An 18,403-nucleotide genomic window follows, 5' to 3' on the forward strand; every position below is an offset into this window, starting at 1 on the left:
CGAACCAATAACTTTAAATCAGAGAAAAGTGACTCCGTCTCAATGACTTGAGACTGCCATTCAGAGTGACCGCTAAGCTAATGAGTGTGACGTTTTAATAGAAAAAATAAACAATTAACACAACTTCATCTATTAACACAATTTAATAATCTTAATCAGCAGAACTAACAGGCTGGAATTAGTGAAAAATATAGACACCATATTACTTTGATGCTTTTGTATCATCAAACAGTGGAACAGACAATTAATCCACATCCTGCCAGCTTACTGTTAAACCCTGCTTCATTTCAACCATAAATAGCATGTCATTATTTAAAAATGCAGCTAAAACCACTTAAATAATCTCTTGAGATTTCAGTTCTAAGCGCTGAGATTGAAGTTTGTTGTTTTGTGTGAAACTGAGCAGGAGCACATCCCGGATGAAAGGCGAGGCTGAAGGTGACAGTGGTCATGATGGTTGGGAAGGTCATGATGAAGCTGTCGTATGGGATTCTAATGAGCCCCGATGTGATGCCAAAGGGTGTTGGGTGTCGTTTAGTGTGCATCACTGAAGGGTGTTGGGTGTAGTTTGGTGTGCATCTCTGAAGGGTGTTGGATGGGTGTAGTTTGGTGTGCATTGCTGAAGGGTGTTGGGTGTGCATTGCTAAAGGGTGTTGGTTAGGTGTAGTTTGGTGTGCAATGCTGAAAGGTGTTGGGTGTAGTTTGGTGTGCATCTCTGAAGGGTGTTGGATGGGTGTAGTTTGGTGTGCATTGCTGAAGGGTGTTGGGTGTGCATCGCTAAAGGGTGTTGGTTAGGTGTAGTTTGGTGTGCAATGCTGAAAGGTGTTGGGTGTAGTTTGGTGTGCATTGCTGAAGGGTGTTGGGTGTAGTTTGGTGTGCATCGCTGAAGGGTGTTGGGTGTAGTTTGGTGTGCATCGCTGAAGGGTGTTGGGTGTAGTTTAGTGTGCATCACTGAAGGGTGTTGGGTGTAGTTTGGTGTGCATCTCTGAAGGGTGTTGGTTGGGTGTAGTTTGGTGTGCATTGCTGAAGGGTGTTGGTTATGTGTAGTTTGGTGTGCATTGCTGAAGGGTGTTGGATGGGTGTAGTTTGGTGTGCATTGCTGAAGGGTGTTGGGTGTGCATCGCTAAAGGGTGTTGGTTAGGTGTAGTTTGGTGTACAATGCTGAAAGGTGTTAGGTGTAGTTTAGTGTGCATTGCTGAAGGGTGTTGGGTGTAGTTTGGTGTGCATCGCTGAAGGGTGTTGGGTGTAGTTTGGTGTGCATCTCTGAAGGGTGTTGGTTGGGTGTAGTTTGGTGTGCATTGCTGAAGGGTGTTGGGTGTAGTTTGGTGTGCATCGCTGAAGGGTGTTGGGTGTAGTTTAGTGTGCATCACTGAAGGGTGTTGGGTGTAGTTTGGTGTGCATCTCTGAAGGGTGTTGGTTGGGTGTAGTTTGGTGTGCATTGCTGAAGGGTGTTGGGTGTAGTTTGGTGTGCATCGCTAAAGGGTGTTGGTTAGGTGTAGTTTGGTGTGCATTGCTGAAAGGTGTTGGGTGTAGTTTGGCATCGCTGAAGGGTGTTGGTTGGGTGTAGTTTGATGTAGTCCTTATCCTTGCAGTCCTCTTAAGGGGTTTGCATGTTTCCCAGCCGAAACAGTTCGGAACAGTTTGTGCACACAAAATATTCTGATGATATTTTGTGACGTTTTAGAATTTTGTTCTAGAGTTAAGCCGTATGGGATTCTCATGAGCCCCGATGTGATGCCGAAGGGTGTTGGGTGTAGTTTTGAGAGTTAAGCCGAAGTCAGTAGCGGAAGTTTATGCCGTCTCGTCTACCAGTTGGTCAACAGTAGGGATTAGTCGGTGAAGTTCCTGTTGTCATTCAGCTAGAGATGATTCGTCCTCGTGCAATTCTTTTCACTTCAGAAATACTGCACAGCAAACATCCTAGTCAGATGTAAAATTGCGCGAAGATCTCCTCGGCAACAACGTCAAAATTAATGACAGATTTCTTGAGTTATCTTAGAAGAATTCTGACTGCATCTCAAATGGACAAACGTGCTGCTTTTTTCTCGTTTTTCAACCAATGGTATTTCATGTTAGCACACCCGTTCAAATCAAATCCAACTTTATTTGTCACCCTGCTCCGAATACAACAAGTGTAGACTTTACCTTGCAATGCTTAACAAACAGTACAGTTCAAGAAGAGTTAAGAAAATATTTACCAAGTAGACTAGAATAAAAAGTAATAATAAAAAGTAACACAATAAGAATAACGAGGCTAAATACAGGGTGCACCGGTACCGAGTCAGTGTGCAGGGGTACAGATTAGTTGAGATAATCTGTACATGTAGGTGGGAGATTGTGAGTGATTATGCATAGATAATAAACAAACAGTGAGTAGTAGCAGTGTACAAAAGGGAGGGAGGAGGGTCAGTGTAAATTGTCTGGTGGCAATTTTATTAATTGTTGAGCAGTCTTATGGCTTGGGGGTAGAAGCTGTTGAGGAGCCTTTTGGTCCGAGACTTGGCGCTCCAGTACCGCTTGCCGTGTGGTAGCAGAGAAAACAGTCTATAACTTGGGTGACTGGAGTCTCTGACAATTTTATGGACTTTCCTATGACACCCCCTATTATAAAGGTCCTGGATGGCAGGAAGCTTGGCCCCAGTGATGAACTGGGCCGTTCGCACTACCCTCTGTACCGCCTTGCAGTCAGATGCCGAGCAGTTGCCATACCAGCAGGTGATGCAACCGGTGTCAGGATGCTCTCGATGGTGCAGCTGTAGAACCTTTTGAGGATGTGGGGACCCATGCCAAATCTTTTCAGTCTCCTGAGGGGGAAAAGATTTTGTCGCGCCCTCTTCACGACTGTCTTGGTATGTTTGGTGATAGTTCGTTGGTGATGTGGGCACCAAGGAACTTGAAGCTCTCGACCCACTCCACTACTGCCCCGTTGTTGTACATGGGGGCCTGTTCGGCCTGCCTTTTCCTGTAGTCCACGACCAGCTCCTTTGTCTTGCTCACATAGAGGAAGAGGTTGTTGTCCTGGTACCACACTGACAGTTCTCTGACCACCTCCCTATAGGCTGTTGGTGATCAGTGTCTTCAGCAAACTTATTGATGGTTCTTGGAGTCATCTTTGGCCACGCAGTCGTGGGTGAACAGAGAGGACAGGAGGGGACTACATACACACCCCTGAGGGGCCCCTGTGTTGAGGATCAGCGTGGCAGATGTGTTGTTGCCTACTCTTACCACCTGGGGGGCGGTCCATCAGGAAGTCCAGGATCCAGTTTCAGAGGGAGGTGTTTAGTCCCAGAGTCCTTAGCTTTAGTGATGAGCTTCGTGGGCAATATGGCGTTGAACGCTGAGCTGTAGTCAATGAACAGCATTCTGACTTAGGTGTTCCTTTAGTCCAGGTGGGAAAGGACAGTGTGGGGTGCGTTTGAGGTTGTGTTATCTGTGGATATGTTGGGGTGGTATGCAAATTGGAGTGGATCTAGGGTGTCTGGGAGGATGCTGTTGATTTGAGCAATGACCAGCCTTTCAAAGCACTTCATGGCTACCGACGTGAGTGCCACGGGGCGGTAATCATTTACGCAGGTTACCATCGCTTCCTTGGGCACAGGGACTATGGTGGTCTGCTTGAAACGTGTAGGTATTACAGACTCGGTCAGGGAGAGGTTAAAAAGGTCAGTGAAGACACTTGACAGTTGGTCTGCGCGTGCTTTGAGTACATGTCCTGGTAATACGTCTGGCCCAGCGACTTTGTGAATGTTGACCTGTTTAAAGGTTTTGTTCACATCGGCTACCGAGAGCGTTATCCAGAACAGCTGGTGCTCTCGTGCATCCTTCAGTGTTGCTTGCCTCGAAGTGAGCATAAAAAGACATTTAGCTCGTCTGGTAGTCTCGCATCACTGGGCAGCTCGTGTCTGGGTTTCCCTTTGTAGTCCATAATAGTTTTCAAGCCCTGCCACATCTGACGAGCATCAGAGCCAGTGAAGTAGGATTCAATCGTAGTCTTTTATTGACGCTTTGCTTGTTTGATGGCATAGCGGGATTTATTGTAAGCGTCTGGATTAGGCTCCTGCTCCTTGAAAGCGGCAGCTCTAGCCTTTAGCTCGATGCGGTTGTTGCCTGTAATCCATGGCTTCTGGTTGGGGTATGTACGTACAGTCACCGTGGGGAAGACGTCATCGATGCAGTTATTGATGAAACCCGATAAACTGAGGTGGTGTACTCCTCACCCACAAACAGGGAAATCGATCCCAATCAAAGGTGTTATTTCATGCTCCACTAAGGCAGTTATTTATCTTATAACTTGTCATTGTGCTAAAAATGATGTGGGTAAAACAAAGCGTGAATTAAAAGTACGTATCTCAGAGCATTGTAGCATTAAGCATTAAGTGTAAAAACTTTACTTACCCAGTTGCGGCCCACTTCTTGGAGGCAGGCCACTCGATTTCGTCTTTGCGTTATAATAATAATAATAATAATAATAATATATGCCATTTAGCTGACGCTTTTATCCAAAGCGACTTACAGTCATGTGTGCATACATTCTACGTATGGGTGGTCCCGGGAATCGAACCCACTACCCTGGCGTTACAAGCGCCATGCTCTACCAACTGAGCCACAGAAGGAACCCTCCCTAGGAGAAGGGGTGACCTTGATAATTTATTGTTAAAACGAGAGGCTGCCTGGATCTTTAACTTAAAGACCCTTGCTCCCTTCGGTCTCAACGTAGACTGATCTGAAGCCATTCTTGTGATTATTGTGACTTTGCCATTGTAATTGTTTGTAAGCTTGTGTAGTCGAAAATGAATTTATGATCGTATGCTATCCATTTGTTGTTTGTATGCCATTTTAATATTTGATAATTAACCAATGATAATAGGCCACTCTTGGCCATGATTAGACACCTGTGTCTTTTGACACTATATAAATGAGTCATCCCACAGTGTTTGTGACTATAACCTGATGAAAACAGCTTGGCTGTCGAAACGTTGGTAATTACATTTTTGCATCTGAGCTCCGAGCTCCTATCTTTTATTTTCAAATGTTCTACTCTGCTAGCCAGCACCTCGCCTAAATAGGTGTGCGTTTCTTTTTCTTCGAGGGTGTACTCCTCACTGCCATTGGATGAACCCAGAGCATATTCCAGTCTGTGCTGCAAAACTGTCCTGTAGTGTAGCATCCGCGTCATCTGTCCACTTCCGTATTGAGCGAGTCACTGGTACATCCTTCTTTAGTTTTTGCTTGTAAGCAGGAATCAGGAGGATAGAATTTTGGCCAGATTTGCCAAATGGAGGGCAGGGGAGAGCTTTGTATGCATCTCTGTGTTCTTTGTGTGTGGAGTAAAGGTGGTCTAGGATTTTTTTTCCCTGGTTGCACGTGTGAAATGCTGGTAAAGATTTGGTAAAACTTATTTAAGTTTGCCTGCATTTAAGTCCCCGTCCACTAGGAGCATTTTCTTATTTTCTTATGGCCTTATAGAGTTGGTTGAGTGCGGTCTTAGTGCCAGCTTGGTTCTGTGGTGGTAAAAAGAGGGCTACGAATAATACAGATGAGGACTCTCTTGGTAGATAGTGTGGTCTACAGCTTATCATAAGGTACTCTACCTCAGGTGAGCAATACCTAGAGACTTCTTTAATATTAGACATTGCGCTGTTATTGACAAATAGACACATACTGTACCTCCCACCCCTCGTCTCACCAGAGGTAGTGCCTGTTCTGCTGGTGCAATGAAAATCCCTCTAGCTCTATATTGTCCATATCTTGTCCGTATCTTCGTTCAGCCACGTCTCGGTGAAACATAAGAGTTACAGTTTTTAATGTCCCGTTAGTAGGATAAACTTAATCGTAGGTCATCAATTTTATTTTCCAATGACGCACGTTAGCAAGAAGAGGTGGGAGTTTACTCGCTAGCCCCCTGATTCTCAGAAGGCTGCCCGATCTGCAGCCACTTTTCCAGCGTCTTTTCTTCACGCAAAAGGCAGGGATCTGGGCCTGTTCCAGTGAAAGGCGTGGATCTGGGCCTGTTCCAGTGAAAGGTGTTAAAAGGAAAACGTTTCTTCCAGTCCACGGTGAGTGATGTCCAGAAGTTATTGTCGGTCATAAGAGACGGTAGCAGCAACATTATGTACACAATAAGTATTTTTTTAAAAAGCTACACAAAATAAATAGCACAATTGGTTGGGAGAATTTAATCGTCAGCCAAGTTCTTCGGCGCCATCTTATTCGAGCTTACCGAACTTGTCTAGGCGCCAGCCGAACTGAGGCATGCTGAAGCCTCTAGGCATGGTGGATTAGCTATCATGTTGCATATAATGTAGGTATCCAGTCCTTTCAGCTGTCAGCAAGTGGTATGAGAGCAGGGGCTACTGCATAAGGGTTGGTTCTTTCTGTCCCAACCACAGCCCTCTGCAGCACACAGCCCTCTGCAGCACACAGCCCTCTGCAGCACACAGCCCTCTGCAGCACACAGCCCTCTGCGGCACACAGCCCTCTGCGGCACACAGCCCTCTGCGGCACACAACCCTTCTGCAGCACACAGCCCTCTGCAGCACACAGCCCTCTGCAGCACACAGCCCTCTGCAGCTGCAGCACACAGCCCTCTGCGGCACACAGCCCTCTGCGGCACACAGCCCTCTGCAGCACACAGCCCCTCTGCGGCACACAGCCCTCTGCGGCACACAGCCCTCTGCGGCACACAGCCCTCTGCGGCACACAGCCCTTCTGCGGCACACAGCCCTTCTGCGGCACACAGCCCTCTGCAGCACACAGCCCTCTGCAGCACACAGCCCTCTGCAGCACACAGCCCTCTGCAGCACACAGCCCTTCTGCAGCACACAGCCCTCTGCAGCACACAGCCCTTCTGCAGCACACAGCCCTCTGCAGCACACAGCCCTTCTGCAGCACACAGCCCTCTGCGGCACACAGCCCTTCTGCGGCACACAGCCCTCTGCAGCACACAGCCCTCTGCAGCACACAGCCCTCTGCAGCACACAGCCCTCTGCAGCACACAGCCCTTCTGCGGCACACAGCCCTTCTGCGGCACACAGCCCTCTGCGGCACACAGCCCTCTGCAGCACACAGCCCTCTGCAGCACACAGCCCTTCTGCAGCACACAGCCCTTCTGCAGCACACAGCCCTCTGCAGCACACAGCCCTTCTGCAGCACACAGCCCTTCTGCAGCACACAGCCCTTCTGCAGCACACAGCCCTCTGCAGCACACAGCCCTTCTGCGGCACACAGCCCTTCTGCGGCACACAGCCCTTCTGCGGCACACAGCCCTCTGCGGCACACAGCCCTTCTGCAGCACACAGCCCTCTGCAGCACACAGCCCTTCTGCGGCACACAGCCCTTCTGCGGCACACAGCCCTCTGCGGCACACAGCCCTCTGCGGCACACAGCCCTTCTGCAGCACACAGCCCTCTGCAGCACACAGCCCTCTGCAGCACACAGCCCTTCTGCAGCACACAGCCCTTCTGCGACACACAGCCCTCTGCAACACACAGCCCTTCTGCAGCACACAGCCCTCTGCAGCACACAGCCCTTCTGCAGCACACAGCCCTTCTGCAGCACACAGCCCTTCTGCAGCACACAGCATTTCTGCAGCACACAGCATTTCTGCAGCACACAGCCCTTCTGCAGCACACAGCATTTCTGCAGCACACAGCCTTATTAGCACAATGTTAATGTAGCGTTAATTGCTTTTACTTTCTCCCTCTATTAAGTGGGGCGATGGATCCTATCTACCCAGCCTCTCTTTCTCCACAGGAGACACGCACAGCCCTTCTGCACACACAGCATTTCTGCACACACAGCCCTTCTGCACACACAGCATTTCAGCACACAGCCTTATTAGCACAATGTTAATGTAGCAATTGCACATTAAGTGGGGCATGGATCCTATCTACCCACACACACACACACACACACACACACACACACACACCGTCACTAATGGACTAAGACACTGGGGCTGTAAAATAACGTTGGCTACGCTCGATGACTAACGCTCATCGTTGCTAATTGAAAAGTAATTGCGGGGGGTGGGGTGGGGGGTACAGAGCACCTGTCATACCGTGAAAGGTAGTGTCATGGAGCCACAAGGACGACTGATGCACTCAGAGAGGTGGTATGTTGTTGTTGTTGTTGTTGTTGTTGTTGGAGGGACAGGCCGATGATGATGATGATGATGATGATGATGATGATGATGATGATGAAGCAAAGAACAACAACTCCACTGGAGAAATCCTTTTGACCTTACAGTATGTTATTTCAGGCTCGTGCCAATTCAATGGAACACAGATCAGGCTAGTGCCAATTCAATGGAACACAGATCAGGCTAGTGCCAATTCAATGGAACACAGATCAGGCTAGTGCCAATTTAATGGAACACCGATCAGGCTCGTGCCAATTCAATGGAACACAGATCAGGCTCGTGCCAATTCAATGGAACACAGATCAGGCTCGTGCCAATACAATGGAACACAGATCAGGCTAGTGCCAATTTAATGGAACACAGATCAGGCTAGTGCCAATTCAATGGAACACAGATCAGGCTAGTGCCAATTCAATGGAACACAGATCAGGCTAGTGCCAATTCAATGGAACACAGATCAGGCTAGTGCCAATTCAATGGAACACAGATCAGGCTAGTGCCAATTCAATGGAACACAGATCAGGCCAGTGCCAATACAATGGAACACAGATCAGGCTCGTGCCAATACAATGGAACACAGATCAGGTGTCCCAGTCAGGTAACTGGGTTAGTGGTTTCCCTACCAACCTACATACGAACCCTGTGAACCTCTGGTTGAAGCCACTAAAGTGTCTATGTCTTCCAGCTGTCACCCATGAGGAAGTGACCGTCCCCTTTGAGGAAGTGACCGTGCCCCATGAGGAAGTGACCGTCGCCCATGAGGAAGTGACCGTCCCCCATGAGGAAGTGACCGTCCCCCATGAGGAAGTGACCGTGCCCATGAGGAAGTGACCGTGTCCCATGAGGAAGTGACCGTGTCCATGAGGAAGTGACCATCCCCCATGAGGAAGTGACCGTGTCCCATGAGGAAGTGATGTGTCCCATGAGGAAGTGACTGTGTCCCATGAGGAAGTGACCGTGTCCCATGAGGAAGTGACCGTGTCCCATGAGGAAGTGACCGTGCCCCATGAGGAAGTGCCGTCCCCCATGAGGAAGTGGCCGTGCCCCATGAGGAAGTGACCGTGTCCCATGAGGAAGTGACCGTCCCCCATGAGGAAGTGACCGTCCCCTTTGAGGACCCGCTGAACGTATTGGCAGCAGCCATTGACTATATATCAGAGGGGATACCAGCAGGTCTGACTGTCTGCATCCCATCCTTAACCGCACGTACACACACACACACACACACACACACACACACACACACACACACACAGGTACAGACAGCCACTGGGATTCTTCGTGCGTCGCGCTGACAGGAATAAATAAACAAGGAAGAAGAAGGCAGGGGTGTATGTTTCATGATTAACAAATCATGATGTAACTGTAACAACCTACAGGAACTCAAGTCCTTCGGTTCACCTGACCTAGAATTCCTCACAATCAAATGCCGTCCGTATTATCTTCCAAGAGAATTCTCGTTGGTTATTGTCACAGCCGTGTATATCCCCCATCAAGCCGATACCACGACGGGCCTCAAGGAACTCCACTGGTTTCGCAAACTGGAAACCATACATCCTGAGGCTGCATTTATTGTAGCTGGGGATTTTAACAAAGTAAATTTGAGAACAAGTGTACCTAAAATATTGATTGTAGTACCCAGGCTGGTAAAACTCTGGATCATTGCTACTCTAACTTCCGTGATGCATCAAAAGCCCTACCCCGCCCTCTGTTCGGCAAATCTGACCACGACTCTTTTTTGGCTTCTCCCCTCCTATAGGCAGAAACTCAAACAGGATGTACCCCGGACAAGGACCATTCAACGCTGGTCTGACCAATCGGAATCCAATCTTGAAGGTTGTTCTGATCACGCGGACTGGGCCATGTTCCGGGTAGCCTCAGAGAAGAATATAGATTTATACGCTGATTCAGTGAGTCAGTTTATAAGGAATTGCATAGGAGATGTTGTTCCCAATGTGACTATTAAAACCTACCCTAACCAGAAACGGTGGATAGATGGCAGCATTTGCGCAAAACTGAAAGCGCGAACCACTGCATTTAACCATGGAAAGATGACTGGGAATATGGCCAAATACAAACAGTGTAGTTATTCCCACTACAAGGCAATCAAACAAGCGAAATGTCAGCAAAGGAACAAAATGGTGTCGCAACTCAACGGCTCAGACACAAGACGTATGTGGCAGGGTCCACAGACAATAACAGACTACAAAAAGAATCAGCCACATCACTGACACCGACGTCTTGCTTCCAGACAAACTAAACACCTTCTTTGCTCGCTTTGAGGATAACACAGTCCCACCAACGCAGTCCGCTACCAAGGACTGTGGGCTCTCCTTCAACTCAACGGCTCAATCACAACAGGACTGTCGGCATGGCTATCTGCACTACAACCAATACAACAAGACTGTCGGCATGGCAATCTGCACTACAACCAATACAACAGGACTGTCGGCATGGCAATCTGCACTACAACCAATACAACAGGACTGTCGGCATGGCAATCTGCACTACAACCAATACAACAGGACTGTCGGCATGGCAATCTGCACTACAACCAATACAACAGGACTGTCGGCATGGCAATCTGCACTAAAACAACAGGACTGTCGGCATGGCAATCTGCACTAAAACCAATACAACAGGACTGTCGGCATGGCAATCTGCACTACAACCAATACAACAGGACTGTCGGCATGGCAATCTGCACTAAAACCAATACAACAGGACTGTCGGCATGGCAATCTGCACTAAAACTAATACAACAGGACTGTCGGCATGGCAATCTGCACTAAAACAACACAACAGGACTGTCAGCATGGCAATCTGCACTACAACCAACACAACAGGACTGTCAGCATGGCAATCTGCACTACAACCAATACAACAGGACTGTCGGCATGGCAATCTGCACTAAAACAACACAACAGGACTGTCAGCATGGCAATCTGCACTACAACCAACACAACAGGACTGTCGGCATGGCAATCTGCACTAAAACTAATACAACAGGACTGTCGGCATGGCAATCTGCACTAAAACAACAGGACTGTCGGCATGGCAATCTGCACTAAAACAACAGGACTGTCGGCATGGCAATCTGCACTAAAACTAATACAACAGGACTGTCGGCATGGCAATATGCACTAAAACCAACACAACAGGACTGTCGGCATGGCAATCTGCACTAAAACTAATACAACAGGACTGTCGGCATGGCAATCTGCACTACAACCAACACAACAGGACTGTCGGCAGCACAAATGTAATGTGTGATGTCATGGGTGTGTTGTTTGCAGCTGTTGTGAGTCAGTCTACAGCTGTTCCCTTCTATTCGTCTGTTGGTATAGAGATAGTTGTAAAGTCCAAAATATATGTTGGAATACTAGAATAATCTTCTCCCAGCTTTCTCCAGAGTCAGTACCTCCAGTGAGCTATAGATGGCAGATGGAGAGGGATGGAGAGGGAGAAGGGAGTGGGAGGGAGATTATGGAGATAGAGATGGAGATGAGGGGGTGGGGGGTGGAGAGGGATGGGAGGGAGGTGGAGAGGGAGAGGGGGGAGAGTTGGAGATGGGAGAGGGAGGGGAGGGAGGTGGAGAGGGGAGGGAGATGGAGAGTTAGGGGTAGAGGGAGAGGGAGTGGAGGGGGATGGAGAGGGAGGGGTAGAGAGAGAGGGAGAGGAGGGGGATGGAGAGGGAGGGGTAGAGGGAGAGGGAGTGGAGGGGGATGGAGAGGGAGGGGTAGAGGGAGAGGGAGGGAGGGGGATGGAGAGGGAGTGGAGGGGGATGGAGAGGGAGGGGTAGAGGGAGGGAGATGGAGTGGAGGGGGATGGAGAGGGAGGGGTAGAGGGAGGGAAAGAAAGAAAAAGCGAGAGAGATAGACGGGGAAAGGCACCCTTACCTGTCCTTGAGACGACCAGCAGAGTGGAGGGAGAGGGGGAGGGAGAGGGGGAGTGGGAGAGGGAGGGAGAGGAAAACACTATCTATCATGTTATGGTACACTATCTATACAAAAGTATGTGGACACCCATTCAAATTAGTGGATTTTGCATCCCGAGTGACACAGCAGTCTAAGGCATCTCAGATCTAGAAGTGTCACTAAAGTCCCACCTGGTTTATGTCCTCCACTCACTTCTCTCTCTCACCTGGTTTATCTCCTCCACTCACTCCTCTCTCTCACCTGGTTTATCTCCTCCACTCACTCCTCTCTCTCACCTGGTTTATCTCCTCCACTCACTCACTCCTCTCTCTCACCTGGTTTATCTCCTCCACTCACTCACTCCTCTCTCTCACCTGGTTTATGTCCTCCACTCAGTCCTTTCTCTCACCTGGTTTATCTCCTCCACTCACTCCTCCTCTCTCACCTGGTTTATGTCCTCCACTCAGTCCTTTCTCTCACCTGGTTTATCTCCTCCACTCACTCCTCTCTCTCACCTGGTTTATCTCCTCCACTCACTCCTCTCTCTCACCTGGTTTATGTCCTCCACTCACTCCTCTCTCTCACTTGGTTTACTTCTTCTGTTCTTCCAGATTATTTACACTTTGCCCTGTTTAAAGTGTTGGAGACTCAATAATCACCTGGCTTTCTTGATGTCTGTCCATACTCTCTGGTATGTCATCTGGTTTCCGCCTGGTTTGGATCTGTCACTCCACCTCAATGATGTCACCATTGCCCTCTTCACCAATGGTTTATCTCTCCAAATCTTTTGATCACCTGGTTTAGACTTCCATTCTTGTGGGACCTAAGGAGTAATGGTGTCTCTGACTTTGGCCTGGTTTATCTACCTCCAAAGAGTGTAGTGCTAAAGTCAGAACATCTGCTGTCTCAGCCACTGCCTGACACTTCAAGGACATTTTATTTTCCTTCTTCTGTTCTTCCAGATTATTTTACACTTTGCAGAAGGCAGGAATCGTGGTCAAGGCAGTGTTGGTAGAAACAGGCCAGGTGAATCAAAACTAGGACTGAAGGTAAACTCAACTGACTGGCTTTCTTACCTCACAAAGATGAATGAACTGAACTAAATATACTGATGAGACCAGGTGGTATGTCATCTGGTTTCCAGAACACAGAGAAACAGGTTGTGAACACAAAGATGTGTCACTGCAACCTTAAAGGTCCTCACATGAAACAGGGCTGTCAGAACACATTGAAACAGGGCTACTTGATTCTTAGAACACATGTTGAACACAGGGACAATGCCCAGAACACAGAGAAAACAGGTTCCAGAACACAAATCTTTTGAACACAAAGAAACAGGGCTAGACCATTCCATTCACAAAGAAACAGGGCTACGGAACACAAAGAAACAGGGCTAGTAAACACAAAGAAACAGGGCTCTTCTAGAAACAGGGCTCTTTCCAGAACACAAAGCCTGGTTTGAACACAAAGAAACAGGGCTACGTCCAGAACACAAAGAAACAGGGTAGTGCAGAATAAAGAAACAGGGCTACGTCAGAACACAGAGAAACTGGGCTGAACACAAAGAAACTCAGAATACAAAGAAACTGCCTGAACACAGAAAACAAATGAACATTTTATTTTTCAGAACACAAAGAAACAGGGCTACGTAATGAAACAGGGCTATGAACACTCAGGGAGAAAACATAGAAACAGTGTTCCAGAACACAAAGAAACAGGGCTAGCATGGCAGGTGTTTATTTCACCAAGAAACAGGGCTTTCCAGAACACAAAGAAACAGGCAGGAATCAAAGAAACAGGTCACAGAACACAGGAAACAGGCAATGGTCAGGGCTATAACACAAAGGGGCTAGGAACAAACAGGCCAGGTTCCAGAATCAAAAAACTAGGAACTGAAGGTTAGAACACATAGAAACAGTTCTCCAGAACACAACAGCTGGAACACATAGAAACAGGCTTTCCAGAATACAAAGAAACAGAGTTCAGAACACAGAGACAATACAGGGCTCGTTCCAGAACAAAGAAACAGGGCTACAGAACACAGAAACAGGGCTGAACTAAATAGAAACAGGGCTGATGAGACCAGGTGAGTAAACTGAAACAGGGCTACGTGAAATCAGAAACAACGTAGAAACAGGGCTGAACAAAAAACAGGGCTGAAACACAGAAACAGGGCTACGTTCCAGAACACAGAGAAACAGGGCTACGTTCCAGAACACATAGAAACAGGGCTACGTTCCAGAACACAAGAAACAGGGCTACGTTCCAGAACACAAAGAAACAGGGCTAGAACACAAAGAAACAGGGCTTCCAGAACACAGAGAAACAGGGCTACGTTCCAGAACACAGAGAAACAGGGCTACGTTCCAGAACACAAAGAAACAGGGCTACGTTCCAGAACACAAAGAAACAGGGCTAGAACACAGGAAACAGGGCTACGTTCCAGAACACAAAGAAACAGGGCTACGTTCCAGAACACAAAGAAACAGGGCTACGTTCCAGAACACAAAGAAACAGGGCTACGTTCCAGAACACAGAGAAACAGGGGCTACGTTCCAGAACACAAAGAAACAGGGCTACGTTCCAGAACACATAGAAACAGGGCTACGTTCCAGAACACAAAGAAACAGGGCTACGTTCCAGAACACAGAGAAAACAGGGCTACGTTCCAGAACACAAAGAAACAGGGCTACGTTCCAGAACACAGAGAAACAGGGCTACGTTCCAGAACACAAAGAAACAGGGCCACGTTCCAGAACACAAAGAAACAGGGCTACGTTCCAGAACACAAAGAAACAGGGCTACGTTCCAGAACACAAAGAAACAGGGCTACGTTCCAGAACACAAGAAACAGGGCTACGTTCCAGAACACAAAGAAACAGGGCTACGTTCAGGGCAGAGAACACAAAGAAACAGGGCTACGTTCCAGAACACAAAGAAACAGGGCTACGTTCCAGAACACAGAGAAACAGGGCTACGTTCCAGAACACAAAGAAACAGGGCTACGTTCCAGAACACAAAGAAACAGGGCTACGTTCCAGAACACAAAGAAACAGGGCTACGTTCCAGAACACAAAGAAACAGGGCTACGTTCCAGAACACAAAGAAACAGGGCTACGTTCCAGAACACAAAGAAACAGGGCTACGTTCCAGAACAGGGCTACGTTCCAAAGAAACAGGGCTACGTTCCAGAACACAAAGAAACAGGGCTACGTTCCAGAACACAAAGAAACAGGGCTAGAACACAAAGAAACAGGGCTCCAGAACACAAAGAAACAGGGCTACGTTCCAGAACACAAAGAAACAGGGCTACGTTCCAGAACACAAAGAAACAGGACTACGTTCCAGAGACACAAAGAACACAAAGAAACAGGGATACGTTCCAGAACACAAAGAAACAGGGCTACGTTCCAGAACACAAAGAAACAGGGCTACGTTCCAGAACACAAAGAAACAGGGCTACGTTCCAGAACACAAAGAAACAGGGCTACGTTCCAGAACACAAAGAAACAGGGCTACGTTCCAGAACACAAAGAAACAGGGCTACGTTCCAGAACACAAAGAAACAGGGCTACGTTCCAGAACACAAAGAAACAGGGCTACGTTCCAGAACACAAAGAAACAGGGCTACGTTCCAGAACACATAGAAACAGGGCTACGTTCCAGAACACAAAGAAACAGGGCTACGTTCCAGAACACAGAGAAACAGGGCTACGTTCCAGAACACAAAGAAACAGGGCTACGTTCCAGAACACAAAGAAACAGGGCTACGTTCCAGAACACAAAGAAACAGGGCTACGTTCCAGAACACATAGAAACAGGGCTACGTTCCAGAACACAAAGAAACAGGGCTACGTTCCAGAACACAAAGAAACAGGGCTACGTTCCAGAACACAAAGAAACAGGGCTACGTTCCAGAACAAAGAAACAGGGCTACGTTCCAGAAACAAAGGGGCTATGTTCCAGAACACAAAGAAACAGGGCTACGTTCCAGAACACATAGAAACAGGGCTACGTTCCAGAACACAAAGAAACAGGGCTACGTTCCAGAACACAAAGGAACAGGGCTACGTTCCAGAACACAAAGGAACAGGGCTACGTTCCAGAACACAAAGAAACAGGGCTATGTTCCAGAGCACAAAGAAACAGAACACAAGGTTGACTAAGTAAATAAATACAGAACCTTACACTGAATACAACAGGTACACCTTGTACTGATGCCGAGCAGTTGCCATACTAGGTGGGGATGCAACAGGTCATGATGCTCTCGACGGTGCAGCTGTAGTCATTTTTGAGGATCTGGGGACCCATGCCAAATCTTTTCAGTCTTCTGAAAGGGAATAGGCGTTGTCGTGCCCTCTTCACAACTCTCTTGGTGTGTTTGGACCATGATAGTTTGTTGGTTATGTGGACACCAAGGAACTTGAAACTCTCGAACTGCTCCACTATAGCCCCGTCAATGTAAATGGGGGCGTGTTCGGCCCTCCCTTTCCTGTAGTCCACGATCAGCACCTTTGTCTTGCTCACGCTGAGGGAGAGGTTGTTGTTCTGGCATCACACTGGCAGGTCTCTGACCTCCTCCCTATGTTGTATCATCAGCAAACTTAATGATGGTGTTGGAGTCCTTCTTGGCCACACAGTCATGGGTGAACAGGGTGTACAGGAGGGAAATAAGCACATACCCCATTAAAATGGCATTACTAAAGTGACTAGTGATTCATTTGTTAGAGTGGCCCGTGATTTCAAGTCTGTATTTAGGCAGCAGCCTCTCTGTGCATCTGTAAAAGATTGTGAGGGTTTTAGGTGACAAGCCAAATTTCTTTAGCCTCCTGAGATTGAAGATGCGCTTTTGGGTGGACTATTTCAGTTTGTCTGTGATGTGTACACTGTGGAACTTTCCACCTTCTCCATTGCTGTCCCGTTGATGTGGATAGGGGGGTGCCCCCATCTGCTGTTTCCCGATAATCTCCTTTGATTTGTTGACGTTGAGTGAGAGGTTGTTTTCCTGACACTACACTACACTGCCCTCACCTCCTCCCTATAGGCTGTCTCATCGTTGTTGGTGATCAAGCCTACTACTGTTGTGTCGTCTGCAAACTTGATGATCGAGTTGGAAGCGTGCATGGCCACGTAGTCATGGTTGAACAGGGAGTACAGGAGTGGGCTGAGCACACACCCTTGTGGGGCCCCAGTGTTGAGGATCAGCGAAGTGGAGATGTTGTTTCCTACCTTCACCACCTGGGGGCGGCCCTCAGGAAGTCCAGGACCGAATTGCACAGGGCGGAGTTGAGACCCAGGGCCTCAAGCTTAATGATGAGGTTGGAGGGTACTATGGTGTTGAAGGCTAAGCTGTAGTCAATGAACAGCATTCTTACATAGGTATTCCTCTTGGGATGGGATAGGGCAGTGTGCAGTGTGATGGCGATTGCATCGTCTGTGAACCTATTGGGGCGGGATGCAAATTGCAGTGGGTCTAGGGTGACAGTTTAGATGGAGGTAATATGATCCTTGACTAGTCTCTCAAAGCACTTCATGATGACAGAAGTGAGTGCTACGGGGTGATAGTAATTTAGTTCAGTTACCTTTGTCTTCATGGGTACAGGAACATTGGTGGTCCATCTTGAAGCATGTGGGGACAGCACATAGAGATTGAATAGGTCCGTAAACACACCAGCCAGCTTGTCTGCGCATACTCTGAGGACCCGGCTAGGGATGCCATCTGAGCCGGCAGCCTTCCGAGGGTTAACACGTTTAAATGTCTTACTCACGTCGGCCACAGATAAGAAGAGCCCACAGTCCTTGGTAGCGGTCTGCGTTGGTGGGACTGTGTTATCCTCAAAGCGAGCAAAGAAGGTGTTTAGTTTGTCTGGAAGCAAGACGTCAGTGGCTGATTTTCTTTTTGTAGTCTGTTATTGTCTGTGGACCCTGCCACATACATCCTGTCTCTGAGTTGTTGAGTTGCGACACCACTTTGTTCCTTTACTGACATTTTGCTTGTTCGGTTGCCTTGCGAAGGGAATAACTACACTGTTTGTATTCAGCCATATTCCTGGTCATCTTTCGATGGTTAAATGCGATGGTTCGTGCTCTCAGTTTTGCACGAATGCCGCCATCTATCCATGGTTTCTGGTTTGAGTAGGTTTTAGTAGTCACAGCCAGTACAGCTTCTCCTATGCAATTCCTTATAAACTCACTCACTGAATCAGCATATAAATCTATATTATTCTCTGAGGCTACCCGGAACATGTCCCAGTCCCCGTGATCAAAACCATCTTGAAGCGTGGATTCTGATTGGTCAGACCAGCGTTGAATGGTCCTTGTCACGGGTACATCCTGTTTGAGTTTC

At 48.0% G+C, this 18,403-nt stretch overlaps 1 protein-coding gene across 1 annotated transcript; it reads right to left on the minus strand.

The window, feature by feature from the left end:
- Positions 1 to 6,318: 6,318 nt before the first annotated feature.
- LOC127931310 (keratin-associated protein 5-5-like) lies at positions 6,319 to 7,998 on the minus strand. The gene is made up of 2 exons (XM_052523343.1): positions 7,993 to 7,998; positions 6,319 to 7,638 (listed from the first exon to the last, which is right to left on the minus strand). The coding sequence occupies exons 1-2, from the start codon at positions 7,996 to 7,998 to the stop codon at positions 6,319 to 6,321; spliced, it is 1,326 nt and encodes a 441-aa protein (XP_052379303.1).
- Between the last annotated feature and the right edge of the window lie 10,405 nt (positions 7,999 to 18,403).

This window comes from Oncorhynchus keta, chromosome 8 (genome assembly GCF_023373465.1).
Source record: "Oncorhynchus keta strain PuntledgeMale-10-30-2019 chromosome 8, Oket_V2, whole genome shotgun sequence".
Lineage (NCBI taxonomy): Eukaryota > Metazoa > Chordata > Actinopteri > Salmoniformes > Salmonidae > Oncorhynchus > Oncorhynchus keta.